Below are 22,105 nucleotides of genomic sequence, written 5' to 3'. Positions count from 1 at the left end.
GTCTTCCTCATTTGTTTTAGAGATGTCAGTAAATAGCTGGACATTGTTTGTAGAGTATCCTTGAATCTGCTTACAACGACTGATTTGCTGTGGTTTATAAATGAGAGCAGAATCAAGCTCTGCATGAATTAAAGCTAGGTGAAGACAGAGACAGGACTCAAACCTGGGGTCTTGGCACCTTGGCATTTCACTAAATGATTCCTCTGAGGGATATCACACTCACGATGCTCAGGCTGGCTGAAGGAGAGTGGAGGAGGAGTGCAAGTGAGGTGGAAAAAACTGAGAGGGTGATCGATCTAAAAGGTCTGAGATTACTTGGATAACATAGGTAAAAGCCTCAGAATAGAGAGGAGCTAGAAGAGCAAGGCAGCGTGCTATTGCTCCAGTGTGATCTGGGAGGGTTAAATTGCCCAGATTCCAGGCAGATTTCCTGCCCAAGTCTGTTCATTCAGGCTTTGCACTGCAGCCTGCCTTTTGCCCTATGCTTCGCGTTTCAGGGGCTGAAGAAAACAATCTTACAAAAATACCAGGAAGAATACATTGGAATGTACAGTGAGTTTAAGAGCTTTTGGAATTAGATCAGCTGTTGCTTTTGAACCTGCTCTGTGATATGATGAAATCTCCTAGGGAATTACTTAGGAAGCTTTGCTTTCATATGTTTAATCTTCTGGAAAACCCTGATGATTACAAACAAGAGTCATCCATTTGTCTTCATAATACCATGCTACAGACTATCATAACTAAGTTACTACAATTGTATGTCCTGGCAACACTTCAAATGTATTTTTTAAGTATTTTTTTCTTGTAGATCATTCTTTCTAAACAATTCTGAGTGGCTTACGTAATTGTGTGATGCTTCATTAAGAAAGGAACCCAACTCCAGTAAAATGCTTACCAGATATTTTCTTTCTGAAATTTGGTTGAAATGTATTTTACTGGACAAATCAGAGGTGAAAAAAAAATGTTCTAATTGTAATTTGATTCACAAGCAGAGCACATAGTTTTATTGCATTTAACAAAGAGAAGGATCTCTGATTCCAAGGGTGTTTAAAATGTTTAGATTATAATTATTTGTGAGAATATACAAAGGCAGGCTTCAGAGCCAAGCCATAGACTGAGAAGTTCAGGTAGGGAATTTAAGAAGTTACAATTTCAGCTGTTGAGCCTGACTTTGTAATCCAAAATTTACCACCCAGTAATACAACTGTCATGCCAATAGCTTCTTCATGAGATACAGAATTTTGTTTTGAAAGACATCCCACCTTGAGGTAAGGTAATACAGAATCTATCGTGGTCTCAAGCTATTGAGGTGTCTGGCCACTACTGATGCCTTTAACTTCTGTGTGGAATTATGTCTCCATGCACATTACCCCAGTGTCAGTTGTCTGCACTGCTAAAAATGTGTAGCTTTAAACTGAGTTTGAATTTGTCTGGACGTTTCCAGCTATTTGATGTATTTTCATAAGGTTACACAGTTAGTGAAAACTCTAAACCTCCTTTTATGCCCTCCACTAGGATTTCAGTGGGATCTAACTCATCTTGTGCTAATTTGCTTCCTTGTTCAGGGTCACCCTAAATGATACTTAACTGTTCCACAGGCTGTCTGATTGTGGGGCTAAGATCTCAGATAATTTTGCACTGAGGTAATTCCATTTACTTCACATCTGCCCCACTTGAGGAGAGGCACCCGCTTGTCTAGTGATAGGACAAAGAATTCCAGATGATCTTCCTCCTCAGAGAAATGGCACAGCATAACAGACATTCCTCTAGAGCAGAGACCCCAGATGCGTACTAGCAGCCTGAGTATGCAACTTTGTTATTTTTCCACAACCGACTTATGTCGCTTTTAAGTATCATCTGTTGTATTTAAGTGAACTGCAAAGAAACATTTATATATCCTACCTGAGAAGAGAAAAACTGCTAATGTTGCAAATATACCTTTGTAGTTAATTGCCTACTTCAATCCAGGTTTGAATGCTTCTGATCTAAATCTAATCACTGGAAATTCTCTTATCTCAGCCACTATTTGTTTGCTCCTGAGCTTGTGTTAAAAGAGCTCACAACTCTATTGCTGTATCATTTATTATAAACTTATTTTGTTGTTACTGGTGCTTTTCTATACAGGTTACTCTATGTTATTTATTAGTTAATTAAATAACAGACGAAGTTCCATTTCCTGTAGATCCAAATTATCCTCTAATCTTAGCTCCGTGTTTTTTGGCTTCTAGACATACTATACTGTAAAACAAAAGCAAATAGCAACGTAGGAGAGTTTACAGTCTCCATCTAGTTTTACATTATTTCTTTTGCTGTTGGCTTCTGCAAAGCTGTGGACTAAACCCAAACCACTGAATAGCCCAATAACATATATTTCACTTGTAATGTGCCCTCTTATTTTAATGCTGCAGTCTCTGGGTGTTTTATACAGAATTATGTTGCTTTGCCTTCAGCAATTTCCTCCTCCATTCCCTCCAACCTTAATATATAAGAAAATAAAAATTGCATAATTAGAATGAAATTTATATTCCTAAATTGGTCTTAACCTTGGAAAAAGGAAACATTAAGACAGGAGTTTTCATGTAGCATTTGGTTTACATTACTGTGATATACTGAAAAAAGTTCACAGTAGAATAAAAATTGTCTGAGGAGATATGGATAGAAAAACAAATGAATTTTTTTAAAAGGAAAAGAAAACAAAGATCAGTTGCAGTTATGGATTTGGATGAGTCTGTGAAAACCAAACTGAACAGCGCATTGGAGAATATGCCATGGAGAACAAGTTTGCACTGGAAAGACAATGGATTTGATAATCTAATAAGTCTCATACATCTGAATTGTATGATTTTACCCCCAATAGAACCTTGTTCTCTTTGTAATTGCTGTTCAGCAGAGTGGTAATTATTGCTAACAATGTGTCGTCTTTCTGTGGTTTTCAATGTGCAAATTATGGTCCAAATTTATTCATCATTTAAAAACATGTTGAGCACTTCCACAGATGGGGTTTTGACAAGAGCAAATTTAGGTGCTCTTTAAATGTTCAAACTTAGAACTCACTAGGGAGACACAGATAGACACCTCCTATTTTGCATATGTTACTCTGAAAACACCTAAGCAGACTGATTAGCAGCATTCAGCAAATAGTTCTTCATAAGTCATATTTTTCCCCCACTGGAGAAGGGTGTCCCTCAAAAATGTTTCACACTTCAGCCTCGATGGGTATCTATGCTTCATCCAAATAAAGAGTCACATCCTGGAAAACTGAGATGTAGTTTCACAGTTACATTTTTCTTTTTGTCTTTCTTTTCACATCACAGTAAATATCTGAAGAATTAATCCTTTTTTTAACTTAAATGTTTCTGCTGTTTCTCTTACAACAGTATTAAACAGGAGGGACATCGCAAAAGACAATGCAAAAAAAACTCGAACAGTTTTGAATGCCTGTTCCTTTTAAATGCCATATGTGGACAACAACAACTGACAATACATTGTACATTATACAATCCTGCGTGTTCCTGACTGCCATCTATTGGCATACCCTCTAAAATCTGCTTACAGGTATACAGGTACAGCAGTTTCACAGAGCTTGTGAGGTTCGGTTCCCACTGGAAGATTTTTCTTTGGCTTACAGGGAAACTCAGGCCATGCATGAAAGAAGAAAAGACATTAAGTCAAATTCATGAAAGTTAAAAATAATACAATGTATAAAAATTTAACCACATTTTTTAGAGTATTGGGCAAATATTTGAATTTATACAATTCTTCTATTGAGAGAGCTGGTCCAGAGATCCTTGCAGGCACACAGCAGGTCTCAGCTTTGACATGAAGTGAACAAATGAGTTAAACACCTCTTCCTTGGATTCCAGATTACTAGGGAGCAAATCTAACTGTGAAAGCTCTGAAGCAATACAGGTGAGTGGAAATTGTTGTGATGGGGGGAAAAAAAATCCAAACAAAAGCACATACATTTAATGTGATACAGAGAAAGATGAGGGTCAATCTACTTGTTTCCTTAAAGCTTTTACTTAGATTAGACCGGTGATGCTGTGATGTTAATGATTGCTGGGGCACCAATTATTCAGTTCTTAGAAGCTTAAGGTATATACGGACAGAAACTGAGGAATTACAACACCCTAAAATGTTGACTGATGGTTCGATTCTCTTCTTGGGTTTTTGAGACCACTTGTAAAATTCATATCCATTCTGAACATTAAAAGTACTAGTGGTACTGGTTCAAGCTATACTTTGCCTAGGAGCAAGACTTTTTTACCAAGTCTGAGTTTGCTGCAAGTAAGAAAATTGTTTGCTGTCGCATATCGCTAAGATAATGAAAATATAAGCTAAAGGTTTGAGCATGTTTCTAAATGTTGTCTTTTGAAAGGAATATAGTGGGCACTGACTGAAATTTAGTATAGTGATTCAAGAGACAAAGGTTCTTTATGAGATACTAACTGAAATTTAAGTGCTGGGTTTGGTTTGCTTTTTATTTTCCATTTTAGAAAGTTCTAAATTACAGAATGCTGGTCGCAAGCAATCAGTTTCCAGGAGCCTGAAGCACCTTTTCCATTCATCAAACAAGTTTGTGAAGACTCTGAAACGGTTTGTCATTCATTTTATCTCCCAAACATTCTGAGTTTTACCTACCAGTTGTTGCTCTTACGTAATAGTGAAAAACACCTTAGAAATATATGTGAAGATTCCACTACCAATAAAACAGCAATCAATCAGAATGAACCTGATGATAAAATCACATACATGTAAGACTGGTACAGCTGATAGGAAAATAATGCTCCAGTTCCTACTGAAATCAATAGAATCTTTTCATTGTTACTGTTGGAACTGGATTTGAATTGTAACAGAGTGAAATATTCTGTGCAAACACAAAGTGCATATTTACTGAGGTATTTTGGAAGTACTGCCTCTGTTGCTGCTCAATAATGAAACTATGGTATTTATTTCATTCATAATATAAAATGCAGGGCTCAGATAACATGTTTTAATAGTCCATTGGCAACAAGCAACACATCTAGAATCCTCTAACATCTTTAGCTAGGTTTGCAACCCAGCCTTGATAATTTGTTTTAGCAAATGGAAGTTGCTTATGCTGGATTATTTCTTCTTTCATTGCCAGCAGTGTTCAGTTTGCTTTTTCTTCCTTGTATTTTGATAAGAGTTTGATTCTTTCAGAAGAGCTCTCCAGAGCCTTTAAATTCCCTAAGGCAACTACTTAACGTATGTAACTAATTGCAAGGGTAAATATTGAAAGGAATGATCTCTATAAACAGTTTTGCAGATATGCTGGCCAAATTACACTCAATTACACTAATGTAAATCCATAATAACCTGCCTGATTTCAATTGAGTTACTTCAGATTTACTCTGAAGTAAACGAGGGCAGAACTAAGCCCATTAATGATAAAAAGTTTTGGTAAAATTTCTGATTTCTAAGGGGCATAAAGCCTCCATTGTGTACTGTTTACTCTGGCAAAATTCTTACTAACGCTGATGTCAGTGGCCTGCACAAATTCATAATTTCTTAGGTTCCTGTAGTCTCACATCATCTAAAGTGATAAGCTTCCCAAATATTTTTCAGAATTCACTGGCTTAAGTTGCATGATCTATGTAACATAGAAGTTAAGACCAGATGATTCAATTTGTCTCCTCAGAACTTAACATTTATGATTCTTTGACTAATATTTGGCGTGGATGTGAATAGACGTGAAAGATGTTTGACAATGTTTCCTTCTTTCTTTAGGGGACTCTACTTATCTGTTATATTTTTTTACAAAGACAATTTATTAGTAACCAATGAAGATCAAATCCCAGTTGTGGAAATCGATGACTCTCACAGTAGTTCAGTTATGCAGGATTTCCTGTGGTTCACAAAGGTAACGGGAGCCTAATTTCATACATTGCTTCTACAAATTTGTTGCTAGCAGTGCATAGGCCTTAGCTCATCATTCTGAATATATGAAATGGTGTCTTTAAAAAGCTAAATGATGAAGTGCTTTACCTTTCACTCATGTTAAAATGCAATTTTCACAAACCATTTATATGGGTTAAATTCTGACTGGGTTGCTGACAGTGGCACAATTAGCTCTTTTTAATGTATGATCCTACATAAATGATTGCTACTTGAGTACATAAAGGTTTTATGAACACTTAGAGGAAGGGTCTAAAGAATTAACTAGAAGTTTTAAAGTTGGTATTATGGTTATGCCATCATTCAAGATATCTTCATGCTATTTTTTATACCCCAAAGAAGAGTAAATTAATTTTACACAATAGTCCAAAAAGCAATTGAAATGGGTGCATGATGTTTACAGAACAATTTCTGTGTCTGATTCAATATCTGTTTCATATTTATCTAGGCAACTTATTGCCATCCGCAGAAACTCAAAATGAGCAATGTCTACTGATTTTTCCAAGTCCAAAATGCTTTTAGTTTCATTTCTGCTTTTGTAAATGCTGAGAACAAAAACTGATTGAACTGGATATATTTTTGCAGTTGTCTTGCATGTGGGATGATATCAGATGGCTAAGGCAAAATACATCTATATCTGTGTCCTCATCAACAGCACTTCAAGCCAGGCAAAAGATGCTTTCAGCAGCAGCACAGCTACAGGTTGGTTGCATTGCATATTTCTAGCTATTAACTTAGTGACTTTCTGATCTCTAAGGGATAGTACTGCCAGCTATCCTATGGTTCACCACTCCCCACTGGCCTGTTCTGTGGAGCAGCGTTATCATCTACAATGAAATGAGCTACTGAGCCTCTCTTGCCAGCTGGAAGGAAGGAGTTACATTAAAAATAAAGAGTAGGAAAAAGAAAGGAAAGAAACAATAGTGGGAGATGAAGAAACAAACAGATACAAATCAGTAAATAATGACCACAAATAAGCCTGTGGGTTTGCAGATTGGGAATTCAAGAGTTATAATCCTAATATTTGCTGCTCAAAAGCCTCTTAGAAGGCCTATTCATTATTAATTATTAATATATTAATGAAGCATTTAAAGTCTCGGTAAGATTTAGCACTCCCTTGTGCTATCTGGGAACATGCAGCAGTAGGTAGCTTCTGTCCCCAACAGCAAGGACAAGTAGACTGCTGAAGTTGCCAGAATAGTACTCTTGATTCACCCCGGCTTACAAACTGCTCAAGTACAGCTTCTAGGGCAGAACTACACTGTTTGACAAATAGGATGGCTATGCTGTTGCAGATTGTCAGCAGGGAAATAAAAATGAATCTTTCTTTAAGTTCTTAATTGAGCTGCCAAAATTTTTAAGGTGAAATGTACCTTTGTGCAGAGAACCAGTCAGAGACCTATTTAGACCCTTAAAAACAGAGACTGAGAGAGATTAAGCAGTGCATAGATCTTGTGCTGACCCCTCAGCACAGTGGTAGGGACAGCAGCACTACATGCACTATTCATATCATGTTGTTAAGGCATAGCAGTGACTCTCAGGATGGTTCCGTTCCAACCTGCGCTACAGATACAACCTAAGTGCTACTGAACAGGCCACTTAATTCTTCTGTGTCTCAGTCCACTATTTGTTATGCAAATAGTAATTACACTTTCTCCAGCAGAACATTTTGACATTTATTGTAAAGCTTTTGAAGAATGGGTTTCACGATAACATGAAATCTCTAGCTGGAAGGCAGACACTTACATAAAATATTTACTTTCGAGGGAAAATACATTTTCAAAAAGATGTGTGCATGATTCTTACAGAAAAAGTATATCCAGGCCTCACTTTCTCCTACCTTTTGTTTGAATGAAGTCACCAAAGCTTCCCAGAGAAATCTATGGTAAGTCATGGAATTAATGAAGATCTTCATATTGCTTGGCTCATGTATTAGCCACACAGCCATCCCTCTTGTTATTGCCAGTCAATGGAATAAGCTAGGTTTTATAGCAGCTATGAGAGCCAGATACTTTGTGGCCATTATTAAGAATATCCATGTGGGGTTTCTTTTACATCTTTTGGCAAAGCACGCTGTAAAGGAGAGTAGCCTTCCTGGGCAACCACCTGTCTTGACTGATTTCCCCAAAGTATCCCGAAATATATGGAATGCCAGTCTGCTGTACCTTTATTGGAGGACCACCTGTGTTAAGCAGCAGCTGCTTGTCAGTCCTTTGAGCTGCCACTAGAGAAAGTTTTAACTATATCTGCTGAATGTTCCCTCTGGTGTGGTTAGCTCAGCTGACGTAACACGTATTCCTTTGATTAGCTCAGTTTCATTCCCTCTGTGCAGATTGCCTTTAACAGAGCATTGCTAGTATGCATGGACTGCACTTCAAGATAACCAAGGTTCCTACTTCGTTGTGTTATTATTTGCTACCAGATATGTTAAGAGCAGAGCTTGAAGCACAGAGATAGAGCAAATGTGTCCATGTGGTATATTGCTCTGTTGAATTTCTGGCAAATTTATTGTCCTTAACGTTTGTTCTGTTAGCGTGGTCCCCTGATGAACACAGGGATTGTCACCGATCTGCCAGCCTCTAACGGTGTGTGGCCTAGTGGGATCCACCAATGGAAGGATCTCCATAAAGTTTATACGGTTGAATACATTTTATTGAGGCAGTTAATAGACTGACTCCGCAGGAATTTAGGACAGAATGGAAAAGACCAGTGACAGCACAGCTGCTAAAGGACTAGATCAGTAGATTCGAGACAACAGGGACTGTAATTTTGCCTGTTGTTACCACCAGACAACTAAAGCAAACAAAACACAAGTGATGGGGTGCCAAGCTAAGCAGACACAAAACTTTTTTAGTATATGAATTAGTCACATATTCATACTAGTAGGTACCCCCATTCTCTGTGCTGGAATGTCATTCAGAATATACAGTCAGATGTTTGTTTTCATCTAGGCACATTCATATGTTGCAGTGATTATGACGACAACTAGATGGCTAACATCTACCTGCAGTGATTTGTCCCACCTGTGGGCACATGGATTAATATAAAATGTGTACTCAAAACACCCCGTGTTAATCAGTTATGGAGGCTAACCTCAAAAGGCAGAACAGTTAAAAAAAGAAGAGGGGAGGTGCTATATAGACATCAACAGTATGCCCTGGAGAGGGACGCATAAAGCTAAAATAGCTAAGCTATGCCACATAAAAGGCAGTCACTGTGCTGACTACATAGAGTTTATAAACAATTTAATAATACAGTTTATAAGTAAATATTGCCTGCTAAGTACAGATAAATAAATTCAGGATAATGTCATTAAGTTAATGTACAGCACTTCCCTAAACATACAATGTGCTACATTGTGAATTCAAGTTTTCATTTCAAACTACCCCCATCCCTATCCAGCTTACTGTAGATCTCTTGAAAAGTCGCAAAGTAATGAGCATATTTTAAATGTTAGGCATTTTTCTTTAAGACATCTGGGAATCTCTTCAGTGGCTGGTCACTGGATTGAGTGTGTTTGCACCTATAAGCAGATGCCTTACTGTGTGAGGAAAGGGATTTTGACCAAAATATGTATTTTATGTGGAGTCTTTTAAAATTACTTTTCTTTAATCCTCACATATTTTCCTGGAGAGCTTTGCCCTGGTAGTTTGTTAGTTTCTGATGGTTTTGTCTAGCACATTCTTGGTATCTGAAGTAAAAGGAAAAGGGTCCGTGTCTCTTCAAATTCCTCTGTGTTCCTTCACAAACACACCCCACAGTTTAGCTCCAGAATTATTTACATTCAACATGCTTTTGTTGCTGAAAATAATCTGAATAATTTTAAAACAGAGAACAGAAATGGAGATTATAGTTAATGACCCTATCAGAAAACATTTGAAGTGTCCAATATGAATGATTTGGGGATAGACAAAGAATTTTGTATCATCTCTGACATTTGGTTATAGGGAGGTTAAGATAAGCACCTAGCTCTTCAGTAAGTTCAAGTCAGAGGGCTTCATTGATACCAAAGGAATCACCACTAGACCAACACTGAGTGCTTTTGAAAATTGCATCCTTTATCTTTACATGACTGGGCAAAAATAGAAAGTTCTGTCCAAAGAAGTTAATTACTTTGCAGTGTTTCCTTTTACAAAGGCATTCAGTCATAATAGTCTTTCTGATGTTCTCCATTAAATGTTCGACTAAACACTGCTGGACCAAATACATCGGAGGATCCACAATTCAATCCACAAACACAACCTAGGGAAAAACTTTTCCTTTTGCCACTGAATGACATGACTGTAGGGCAAGGGTTTGAGAAACATTGTGTATCTAGTTTTTATTGAAGTCAATAGAACTGATGTCAGTGAGCACAAAGTTAAGTTTCACAAAATACCCCTCTCCTGATATGTGATAAATAACTTTCATTTTATAATTTGCTTGTTTTCTAGAATTTGCTGGGAACTCACAACTTAGGCAGAGTTTTTTATGAGCCAATCAAGGATCGACATGGCAATATGCTGATAGTTACTGTAAGAGAAGTGGAGAGTCTTTATTCATTTTTTAATGGCAAATGGATGCAGGTATCCAAACTACAAAGCCAGAGGAAATCCCTTTCAACTCCAGAGGAGCCAACAGCATTAGACATCTTGCTTATAACAATCCAGGTAGTGCTTTGCTTCTCTTACTGTATGTTATTTGCTTTTGTAAAGCCTGTGCCAGAGCCCTGATTTTTGGAAGAGTCTTGTAGAATTTTAGGCCTTAATCCAGTGCCCAATAAAATTAATGGCAAGGCTCCCATTGAAAGCAAAGACTTATATTACTTCCAGTGGGTCTGGGATCAGATCCTTAATGTGTAAAATATCCATGAGATTCTAAAGAAATTACTTCAAAGTCCTAGCTGAGAATAGTACAGTTTCTATCAGTTTCGGGAAACCATGCTATAGAATTCTGTAGCAAAGGATATAAAAACCTTTAAAGTTCTCTGGGATGTTCTTAAGCACCTATACAGACACTTGCAATTTCTACACTCCATAAGATTTTTCCATCCAACCTTGAACACTAAATCTAGATTTAAAACTTCACTGTTCTACTTAATAAACTTGTTCTGTGGGGTTCAGAGTTCCTTGGAGCCTGGTATAGTTACTAAAGAATTCTTTACTGACCATTCTTTACCATTCTTTACTCCTTTAATTTCTGCATAACATGACCCTAGACTTCACAATTAGAAAAACACCAAGGTAAGGACTGATCTTAGAAGTTGCTTTGCATAGTCAGTTCAGTTAACATAGTTAAGAGCCATGGGCTTTCAGCCCTTCAAGAATCAGGGTATCTGTAAACTCATGTTAAACATAGATAGTTCACATAAAGATTAATACGTTTTATGTAGATAACAGCAACCTATTTCTCACAAAATGTCAGTAGCCAATCTCTCTAAAACTCAGTTGCACAGTTACCCAAAATACCACAAGACAAATCATTGTCTTAGTCCCTTCGTTAGTAACCTCAGCTAGACTGAGGTTAATTTTTGAATTAGAGGCACTTTCTTGGGCAGAGACTGTGCTTTTTGTACCGGAAACCGACAGGCAATCAAAATATACATCACCAGGTTTTAGAAACGTTAAAAAATTTCCAAAAGACAATAAAACTTACCTGATCTATGTTAGATTTAATGTATTAAAATGTGTTAAAGGTGTAGAAAAATGTCAATCTGGGCAAAAGTTTTATATTAGGAAACCCAAAATACAGGCTTGATCAAATTTCCACAGAGATCCTAGTGGAAAAATTGTTCCCCTAATGGTTTACACATTCCTATCTAATGCCCACCCTTTCTTGTATTACTTGTTTAATCATCGAATGGGTATTTTGTTCATGAAGTGCTTGTGAAAATGAGGGTCTAATTGCACTGGTCAGAGCCAAGCACAGCACTGGCAGATAATTTGATGGTTCCAAGACTAAAGGCATAAGGCCAGGTGTCTTAATCCTCATCCATTGCAGAAGCACACATTTCTCAGGATGGCAGCAGACATCATTTTTAGGGTAGTTTTGGGGGACTGTTATACATAGCCTTACAAATGTCTCCTGGCTTCAGCAAATATGCCATCATTATTAATGCCTTCTAAGCTCTATTTGTTGATAAAGATACTTGTTCAGAAAACACAGCCATTAATTAAACTTTGCAAACCACCAACCCCCATGCTTATAGAGTTCTTCCTGTTGAAGCCGGTGATACAGAACAGGTTTTCGAGAGATGTAGGCTGTGACTCTACATGCATTTCTTTGGTGACAGTACTGGCTTATGCAGCCCAGGTGATAGCTTTTTCCCAATGCTGCTCTGCTCCATCTCTGTAGCTATGCACCAAACGTGAACCAGGGAACTACTCTGGCTGAAAAATGACTGCTCCTTTTCCTGAGTTGTTTTTCAGCTGAGTCAGTTCCCTGACCCAGCTCGCTGCTGAAATGATCAGACAGGAGGGCAGAAGTGGGTGTTATTTAAGCTAGTTTAAATACTACAGTTGTAGAAGATTGAAACCTCAGTTTTTTAGAGCCAATTCCTGCATGACGTGGAGAACTTAGAGAACCTGTGTATGGCTTTAAGTAAAAAGTTGTCCAAGTGCACCCAAACTACCAGAGATTATTTATATGCTTAAGCATGTGCTTAAATGCTTTGCGAATTGGGAACACTGTTGAAACAAAAAGACGGCTGTAAAAACATTTGTTGCTTTTTGATCCCAAACTCTTCCGCTGATGTGGAAAAAAAATGAGATTTTTATGTAGGACTGTTTCTCTTAAAACAGGACATACTTTCCTATCACAAACGAAGTCAGCAACGCCTCCCTCCCGGCTTGTATCTAGGTTACCTTAAACTCTGCAGTTCTGTGGATCAAATCAAAGTGCTTGTGTTGCAGAAGTTGCCTAATGTCCTGTGTCATGTTAAAATCCGAGACAACAGCAATGTCTCCAAGTAAGTGAATATATACATATTTACACACACATATGTAGAGAACATTTCTTTTAAGTTTGAAACAACTGATCAAATTTAAATGCTAAGGCAATTTTGCCATTGCAAAATTGTAGCTGCCAGCAAAGTTTGGCTCAGATGTGTACCATCACAGAGATCGGCGCTGAACTAAACAGGTGCACCTGTGTGTTTCCAGCAATCTGAAGACCTATCCAGAACATGTACATATGAGCCCATTGGTTTCTAAGGACAGTATTCTGTGATCACTCAAATTCTGCAGGGTGGTAATGATCTTCCATATATCTGTTAGGAAGATCATAGCCTGCAGCCCTGATTCAGCCTCCAGTGAATTCAATGTCATCCTTCGTATTGATTTTCACTAACCATGGAGTGTTGGTGTTGGTGATTTTTCTGTATATTCTCTTGTGTAATATCTGGTTTCTCGCTCTAATCTACAGCAAACATACAGCAATTGAAAACACATATTCAGACAAATGCTATCAGCCATTGAACTGCTGCGCTCTGGGAAAGCCACTTTCCTCTTTGTCCATTGCTTCCCTTATCTATTGGGCAAGTGCACTTATTTGCACTTCCTAGTCCTTGCCTAGTGGGTAACACATTTTATTGGCTTTCTTCTGGAGCTTTTTAATCCCCCATCATTTCAGCAACCAGCTGCTAATTTTGCATGAGGAAAGAGGAACTGGATATCTATATGGATAACAAGGATATCCAGAATGTAGTAGTTAATACTAACAAAAATTTTGGAAGGAATATGAAGCCTAGTGCTTCAGGGTTTATAACAATCTCTGACTCTTGACGTTTAAGATCAGATCTTTATTTAGGAGCAAATTGCACCACATCTATTACTCATCTTGTAGTGGGGTTTCCTGTACTATTTTTTTTCTTGAATGTTTGGTGCTGGCTGCTTTTCAGACTCAATACTGGGCAGGGTAAATTAAGGATTTGATCCAGAAAGATGATTCCCATGTTTATCAGGTCTAGAATGGATATATGTCGAGCAAACCAGGAAGTTCTTTGGCTCCATTGAGTACAGAAGAGTCTGTCACAGAAATTAAACTTCCTGCTAATTGATACTGTTGTCATTTCCAATGCATGCTTGTTAAAATATTGTGGTAGATAGGGAATGAAGTATGTAAAAAAGAAAACCTGGAGTGAGAAGCCTTAGTGAAATATTTCAAAGGCAGTTGGACTTTCAGAGGTTTGCAAGGAATGTTCAGCCTGATGTACATGTGCTAGAAAAATTAAACTTTTCAAAGTTAGATTTTTAACCACAAACAATCAGGATTGCACAAGTTTAGAATGTTTTGCTATATGAGGATTAAACTATCAACAGATCCCAAATGCACATACACTGAATTCCTGCTTGTGCACTGAACTTTTGTTATATTTCTAATTTTAACTTGACTCAACATACAGAGATGAATGGGAATGGATCCAAACACTTTCTGGCTCAGAATCTGTGGAAAGTATGGATCATACTTCAGACTGCCCTACTCAATTGTTCTTGTATGAGCTCCAGATGGCAGTGAAAGCTCTCCTTAAACAGATCAATCTACCTCTGCATCAGGTATTTTCTTTTGTGGTATTTATCACCTTTTTAAAAACTGATTCTTAAGAACGCAACTAAATGCTACAAACTGTATAACTTGCAAGAAGGGATTAAAATGTTACGGTTGCAAGAAAAGAAAAGCAGGGAAGTTTTGTATTCAATTATTCTAGCTGTGTGTGGGGGGAACATCTTCAATAAAACAGTTATTTTCCTGGTTATTTGAACATAAAAGGATTAAGAGACAAATTTTCAATGAGCTCCTATTTTTGCATCTGTTAGCGTATTTGTGCAACTTCAGGCAGGTGCAAATAAGCGCTTTTGCATGAAACTAGTAGTTGTGAGCACCTTTACCCAGCTGGCAAAAAAAAATAGGTATTTTTCCAGACAAGCAGGGCAATTGACTGTTCTTTTGGAGGTAATAGTGAGGGTGTATGAAAGGCCTGCTGAAGATACAGCGTTTTGCTATTCTTTTACACACAGATAAATGTAGCACTTCTAAAACACATAGTTCCAGACCTCCAGATTGCTGTGGGTGAGGAGAGGTATCTGGCTTCTGGCTTTACATTTGGGTACAAGAAATGCATATGTGAATAAATAAAGAAGTCAGGAAGGATAATCTATGATGTGAAAGATCCATGAAAAAATACGCTAAGGAGTTTGTTTCTTGTTTACACGAATTCCATTTTATTTTGGTCTACAAGGGTAAAGAGGGCTTCAAGTAGAAGTAAATCATCTTTATATTCACTTCAAGGTCTATTTGTGCAGCTAGAAAGATGTGACCTTAAAATAAATTAATCTGGTTCTACATTTCTTGATTTTGAAAGGTTTAGGCTTTGCTTTTAAAAAGGAATCCATCAGTGCTGCACCTTCTAGCCTGGGAAGAGCCAAGTAAGACTCAAGTAAATCCAAAATTAAGATAGATGGTGTGCTGCCTTGTGGTCAGTCACTCTAATTCAATAGGGCTCTGTACAGGTCTCTATGCTAGTGTATTTTCTTGGAGGTTATAGCTTTTGTGCATCTTTTTTTTTTTTTTTCGAGCTAGGGACTAAAATATTTAAATCAATGTGCAGTATGTTCCTTAGGCTGCAGTTCAGCCAAGCGTTTAAGCTCATCTATTGTGCATGAGAGATAGACATAAACATGACCTTGCAGTTAAACACAGTTGTAAATGTTTTGATGACTCAGGACCCAACTTCTATGTTAATGAATTGAATTTTTAATTCAACAGATTTATTTATATATTTTTATTATTTTTGTGGTAAACAGAATCATGGACAGTTACACTGGTGCATACCCAGGGTAAAAGGCAGTGCTGCACACAGCAGCTCTACAGCAGCCTCAGGCCAACTCCTGTGTGTGCCATTTTCCCTTGCTGCAGCACTTGTTAAACCTTTTCAGTGCTGTGTTGAGGGAGAGCTGCATATTTCTCTTAACCAACCCTAAATTGAATCTTAAAGGTTTTTAATTGAATCCATTTTCATGTTTTCACATAATTATGCAATCATAATCTTGAAAAGCACATGGCATGTGATCATTTTCTGCCTAATAAGAAACATAAATGTTGTTTTCAGGGGGGTTGTGCCTGTGTGTGTTGTTTTAATGTGGAACATTGCAGCTTTAAATCTTTATTTTATGTAGTGACATGAACCCACATTTAGGGCCCCCCCCCAAATATTTATGTTTTATAAAAATTCCGAGCTTGATGTTGTGCAAATTTTCTTTAATGTTTTATATCATTTGGGGTGTTGTTTATATAAGTGCCATGTTGTAATTCTCTCCTATTTCTTCCCCCGCGCGTGTCCCTCTACAGGCTAAGCACTTCCGTCTGTATACACAGGAGGTGTTGGAACTGGGTCACAATGTCTCCTTTCTTCTCCTGCTCCCCGCCTCAGACGACGTCTGCACTGCCCCAGGACAGAATAATCCTTACACCCCACACTCAGGATTTCTTAACCTCCCTCTTCAGATGTTTGAACTCGGTATAGTAGCTTGCTTCACCTAGAAATATTAACCCAGTCTCCTTATAATAAAATCACAAAGTTGTATCTGTTTTCCCCCTTGTCCCAGTGGAGAGTCAATAAATCACATGATGGCTTTGGCAACAACACTACCTATAACTGTGTACAAGTTATAGACGGAGCAGAGCGGTTAAAGCATATACTGTAGCAATCGTTATTGAAATGCAAAGCATAGAGCAAAGCCCACAGTTATCCAGTATGTGTCTATAAGCTTATTTGGAAGATGATGTTCTTTAAAAAACAGAAACAAAAAATTACACACAACACAGCAAGTGAAAGGAGATGCAAAAACACATCCCTCTGAATTGTCACAAGAATAATGACCAGTTTTGTAGAGCAGAATTTTTGCACTTCCTGATTGCAGATAGTCCTACTCAAGGTCTGACTCCCTCACAACTTTGTGAAAGGTCTGAGTGGAGTTTCCCGTGTGAGGGTCATCTTTTTCCTTCTGATTCCTGGAAAAATGCAGGAGTGGTGCAGGAAAAGCCTGTTATTGTGAAAAATGCCAAAGCACTGGACTTGAATCTATTTTTTTAGGGAGTACATCCTGTGCTGTAGCAGATTCAGCCCTCTTGTTCCACTGCATTGCTGACTGGGTAAGAACTCCCTAAACCAGAGTTTTCCATCTGTCTCACAGAAGGCATAAGATGCTTTAGCTTCAAGGTCTTCTATTTCTCATTTCTTCTTCTTTGGTCCACAGAGAAAAGAAAGGTTCCACATAAAAGCAGCTCATAAAGACTTAATAGTTCTTTTTAGAAAGAATATTAAGTATGGGGATTGCTGAGCCTTACACATTAGTCTCCTCTGTTTCCTTCTGGCCTGTAAAACTGGGTATCTTTCTTTCCTATGCCTTGGAGAAGAGAAAAAGATAAGAACCAAAACTGATGGAGTACACAAGGAGCCACTACAGAATAGGTCTCTAGTGGCAACTGTGTCCTCAGTGATATCTCTCTCAGGTGTTTATGTGACACCATTACCATCCTATTTCCTACATATCATTGCTAAGTGCTGTTAGAGTCACTAATGTAGGAGAACATGTTAGATGTTAATGGAGGGTCTTACCAAGACCATGTTTCCACAGTCACAGTAGATCCGTGACCTACCATCATCCCGCAACACGTTTCATTTGGATCAGGCAGGAATATATGATATTGTTTATGCCACATCAGCCAGAGGACACAAAGTGGTGCCTGTGACAACTCTGGGTTTTTATGCTAGTTGTGGGAGGACAGATGACAGCTAAGCTGCCATAAAATTATGAGTGGTACAGACAGACAATACATGAGCTGATGTAGTCTGCCAAGGAAAAGTTACCCCTTCAAAAGAAAACTAATGTAATTGAACTAGAAGAGTTAGTTCAGTGCTTTGGGTCATATGGCCATGGCTGTAGTGCCCTAAAGCCATACTTACTATCTTCTTGACACACAACCCTGAAGTCTACAGTTAGACTCTGTGTATTGAGCATATAATTTCTCCGTATGAGAGGTGAGTGCTGCATTCACTGTGCAAATTAATGCACGACGCATACTCATCTCTGGTGAAATTAATCTCCACACTAGAGGTTTTGCAGACTATTTAACTCTCCTTATGTGGTACACAGGCCGGGGGCAGGAGTCATTCTCACTTCTGGGACATAGTTTGCATCAGGCTGACAAAGCAACAGACATTGAATGGGATGATGTGAAGCAGATAAACATGCAACAGAGTAACCTCTCAAATGGCATTCTGGGTGCAGATCTCTCTGTTTAGCAATGTTGCTGCAGTGGGAAAGCAGTTCATGGAGCGAACAGTATGGAAAGCTGAATGTTACTTTTGAGTATTTTTTTTAAGTAAGCAATCATCTGGCCAAAGGCAGATGACATTTCTATGTGACTTATTATATATGTATCCCTGATGTTCTATAAAGTGACTGTGATTCACATCTCAAATATTAGAAGCTTCCATTCCCCATTAGCTGGTGGCTACCAACTATATAATTGCATAACCACAAAAGACTATGTTGAAGTAACATTTGTTAAAGTAACATTAAAGGGTCTGACTTAAAACCACAAAGGCTAGAAACTTCAGCACTGAAGCTGAAACCGCGGCTGTAATTCACTCAAGAGTCCACCACATATGGCATATATACTGTAAGACCACACACTATTCAGACTAGATCCCTGCAATATCTAGGCATCATTGGGAAACCAGAAGGTAGAATTCTTTCTTTCACTCTTTTTTTTGTGGGATTTCTGTGTTCAGATTAGGCCTTTATTGTTATGCTAATGATGTTTCTGTGATTGGATTTCTTCATTTGAGAAATTCTTCTCAATTATCATGTTGTTTGTAAGGGATAAGTAGACATGTCACTGTTTTTATTTCTTTTTTAATATTTATGATAAGAAGAATATATGCAGTTTACACTTGAAACACCCTGAAAAATATCATGCCGCAATCCAGAAAAGCAGCAGTAGTAAGCCAATTGGCATTTGCTGCTATAGCAAGATCACGCTGTATGCTTGCATTTATTGAAGCACTAATGAATGGGGAAGTATTCTTCTCCCTCAGCAAGTTTCCGTATGTCTATACTGTAGTTCACAGAGATAACTGGTAAGTTTTGCCTGAGCAACTGCAAGTTCTGGAATAACGTAGCTTTAAGAGGCCAGGTAAACTAACGTTTGTGAAGCTCCATGGCACTGTAGCTGTTCTGTCTCTGTTACCTAGTTACCTCTTTCAGAGGTAGGTCAGATAGCTCGGTGCTACTCCAAAATCAAATTACAAAAAGCAAGAGGTCATGTCTGAACTTTCTGTGTTACCCTTCTGCATAAGAGTTCAGAGGATGATGTGTGGTAACACCGAAAAGAGTTTTAATTGTTTCATCCAAACTGTAATATCACTGAAATGCTTTTATTGCCGAGTCATTTACATTTAAGTTACTGATTTAAGCTAGCCTAGCCCAAGAGAAAGTTATCATTCTTCGAAATGATACTTTCTTTCTGAAACACTCAATTAAAAAAAATAAAAGATGAGTTCCATTTTCCAGTCATGTCACTACTTTCTTGATAAAAGAAATGATGAGCTATAAAAGCCTCAGAAACAGCCTTTCTGATTAAAGCTATCAAGGGCAAGACAGCCTCTGGAGTTGCATACTAAGGACCTGATTATCCCATCACTTAGATATAAATTAGAAATTACTCTTTTGAAATCAGTGAAGTTACAGAGTAAATCCAGTGTAAATGAGAGGAGAGTTAGAGCCTGTATTATTTATTTCTAGCTTAAAGTAACCCATCCAGAGAGTTAGTAATTATATTCAATAAAATTTGTGTTCTGAAAGCTAAGGATTTCATATTTCATAACCAGAATATAACAATGTTTCCTTTGCACTTGGTCTTTTCACAGTTCATTTTTGCTGTTACAAGGAAAAATTTATAAGCCTGTATTGCCGCCTTTCTGCTGTCATAGAGCTGGACTCTCTGAAAACCCAGCAATCCCTAAGGGAAGCAATTTCAGACAGTGAAGTCGCTGCAGCCAAACAAAGACACCAGCAAGTTATAGACTACATACAGGTAATAGTCTGTTTCTGACTATTCCAAGGAGATTTTAAGGTGGCTTTCTTAAAAATTGCATAGGGCTGTAATTTGAAATCTAAATGGAGAATTATTCACAGACATCATAAAAAGAGCAGTTGTATCAAAAGTGCAATTCTGTTTTTATGAAATTCAAACCCAGAACATGATTTCCTTAGTTGTTGCTTTTATACAAGGATTTTTATGGGTAAAATCAAATGACAGTTATACTAGACTGTTATAAAGAAATGTGTCAGTCTGCTTGTAAAACTCACCCCCATCTAATGTGAGGTAAGCTAGTACCATGCTTGGGCATTCATTCGGTTAATAGTTTTTGTCTGTCTTTTTCACCATGATAAATTGCCAATTAAAAAAATTAAAATGAAAATTCAGACTAGGTTGTGGAGACAATCTTCATCAACAATATCACAGTGAAGAAAGCAGCTCTGTGTTTAAGATGGCAAGCTAGCCCCAAAAGCATCTGCAAGTCTGTCCAGCACCATGCAGTGATACTGCTTCAGTCCCCCAATGCAGAAAGATCACAAATGTCATCATACTTGTCTATCTTGCTTATTCTCTGTCTCTCACACTGATTTTCCTGTACTGTTCCCAGATCAGGACTTTACCTACTCAACTCAGGGATCTTCAAACTACACCCCATTGTGCAGCATGGCAAGGCCTGTCCTTTTGCAAACCATTTGGGCAATTGGTTATTTATAGATAAAACTCATGACCTTTGCAGAGTGCATCTATGAATCTGTCTTTCTACAAGTGAGGTACAGATAAGTTTACAGCTCTATATTCTTAATATTCAAGCAACCTTCTGTTGGAATAGGGGCCAAGACAACCACTTTTCTCATTGATAATACGATTGGCCCTCCATAATTATGAACAGGATGATAATATTTCTGTTACTCTTTGCTCTGAATTCAGATCCCCTTTGCCTTGTCCACTTTGGAGCTTTTGGCAACCTGCAGGGGGGCAGAGAGGAATGTTCCATTGTACTTTCACTGCTCAGTCACCTCCTTGCTTCTCGTTCGCATCCTCACACTCAGAAAATTTAGCTTTTTCCCAGCGTGCAGGAGAATTTGGAAAATTTTTATCCTTCACATCAAAAATAAGTATATGTGTATTAAAACGCACGCACTGTATAAACAGTTCTGAGTTCCTCTTCTCCAAAGTGTTTGAGTCACATATATACGCTGGGAAAATATGGGAGAACATTTTAAACCTCAGTGTTTTGTGCTGAATTATTGTGACAGTGTATTAGCCTTGTCAGGTTTCCTCTCAAATGAAAACCAGCTGTATTCCACCTATTGGCAAAAATATCTCAGCCCACCACATACCGCAATCTTCAGTGGTGACCACAAAACCGCAAGAGCATTTGTGTGATCCTAGATCTAAGACAGTGTTGAAGTCACTACACAAACCAAACATTGTAAAGAGCAAGGGAGTCTATATAAATGCAGTTCTGAAAAGGAGTCAGAGGGCAACTGAAAAGTAAAAACTAAAAAAAAAAAAAACAAAAAAAACCCCAGCAGATAAAGTACTTAGAGTCTTTACCAGAATGTTACACAGCAAGAAAAGAAATCTGCAGACACTGAAATTAAAACTGAAGTTAAGCTATAATTTATATAGCATAATGCTTCAAATGTTCCTAGATTGTCAAAGAACCACAGTTCATCAAAACGACTGGTCCATTATCTCAGGAGACACTGCAGAATGGCATCAGGGACAAAATCGACAGGATTTGCATTTTATTAAACTGCACGCAATATGATTTTTGTTTGGGTTTGAGGGAGGATCACAGAAAGGAAATATAAAATCTCCAAAATCAAATAGGTGAGACATTTGCTAACTGTTATTCTCTTCATGGAGGTACACTGAAGTCTTGAAATGATGTAGGATTATGAATTAATCTCTGAACCATTTGTTATTCTTATCAGTGTATATTCTTAGCTCAAATTAACTCAGTGGCAAGGCTTGCACTGACATCATTGGAGTCGGGATTTCACCTTTACATAAAAATGGCCATACTAGGTCAAAACAGAGATCCATCTACCCAGCTATCCTGTCTCCAACATGGCTTATCAAGAACTACCCTAACTAA

The 22,105-nt window shown here is 37.9% G+C and overlaps 1 protein-coding gene across 1 annotated transcript in view; it reads left to right on the top strand.

Annotated features, from left to right (window-relative positions):
• Positions 1 to 16,434, top strand: part of ANKFN1 (ankyrin-repeat and fibronectin type III domain containing 1) — a gene marked incomplete at its 5' end in the record, with an annotated part of 59,482 nt that extends 43,048 nt beyond the window's left edge. The window contains 7 exon segments of the mRNA XM_009581798.1: positions 4,497 to 4,596; positions 5,752 to 5,884; positions 6,505 to 6,621; positions 10,353 to 10,568; positions 12,699 to 12,865; positions 14,300 to 14,450; positions 16,243 to 16,434. Of these exon segments, the coding sequence (XP_009580093.1) occupies positions 4,497 to 4,596; positions 5,752 to 5,884; positions 6,505 to 6,621; positions 10,353 to 10,568; positions 12,699 to 12,865; positions 14,300 to 14,450; positions 16,243 to 16,434 (1,076 nt within the window).
• Positions 16,435 to 22,105: the final 5,671 nt, after the last annotated feature.

The sequence above is a fragment of the Fulmarus glacialis genome, unplaced genomic scaffold, assembly GCF_000690835.1.
Source record: "Fulmarus glacialis isolate BGI_N327 unplaced genomic scaffold, ASM69083v1 scaffold43067, whole genome shotgun sequence".
NCBI classification, from domain to species: domain Eukaryota; kingdom Metazoa; phylum Chordata; class Aves; order Procellariiformes; family Procellariidae; genus Fulmarus; species Fulmarus glacialis.
Note: the sequence above shows the minus strand (reverse complement) of the source record. Positions and strands in the feature narration are given on the sequence as shown.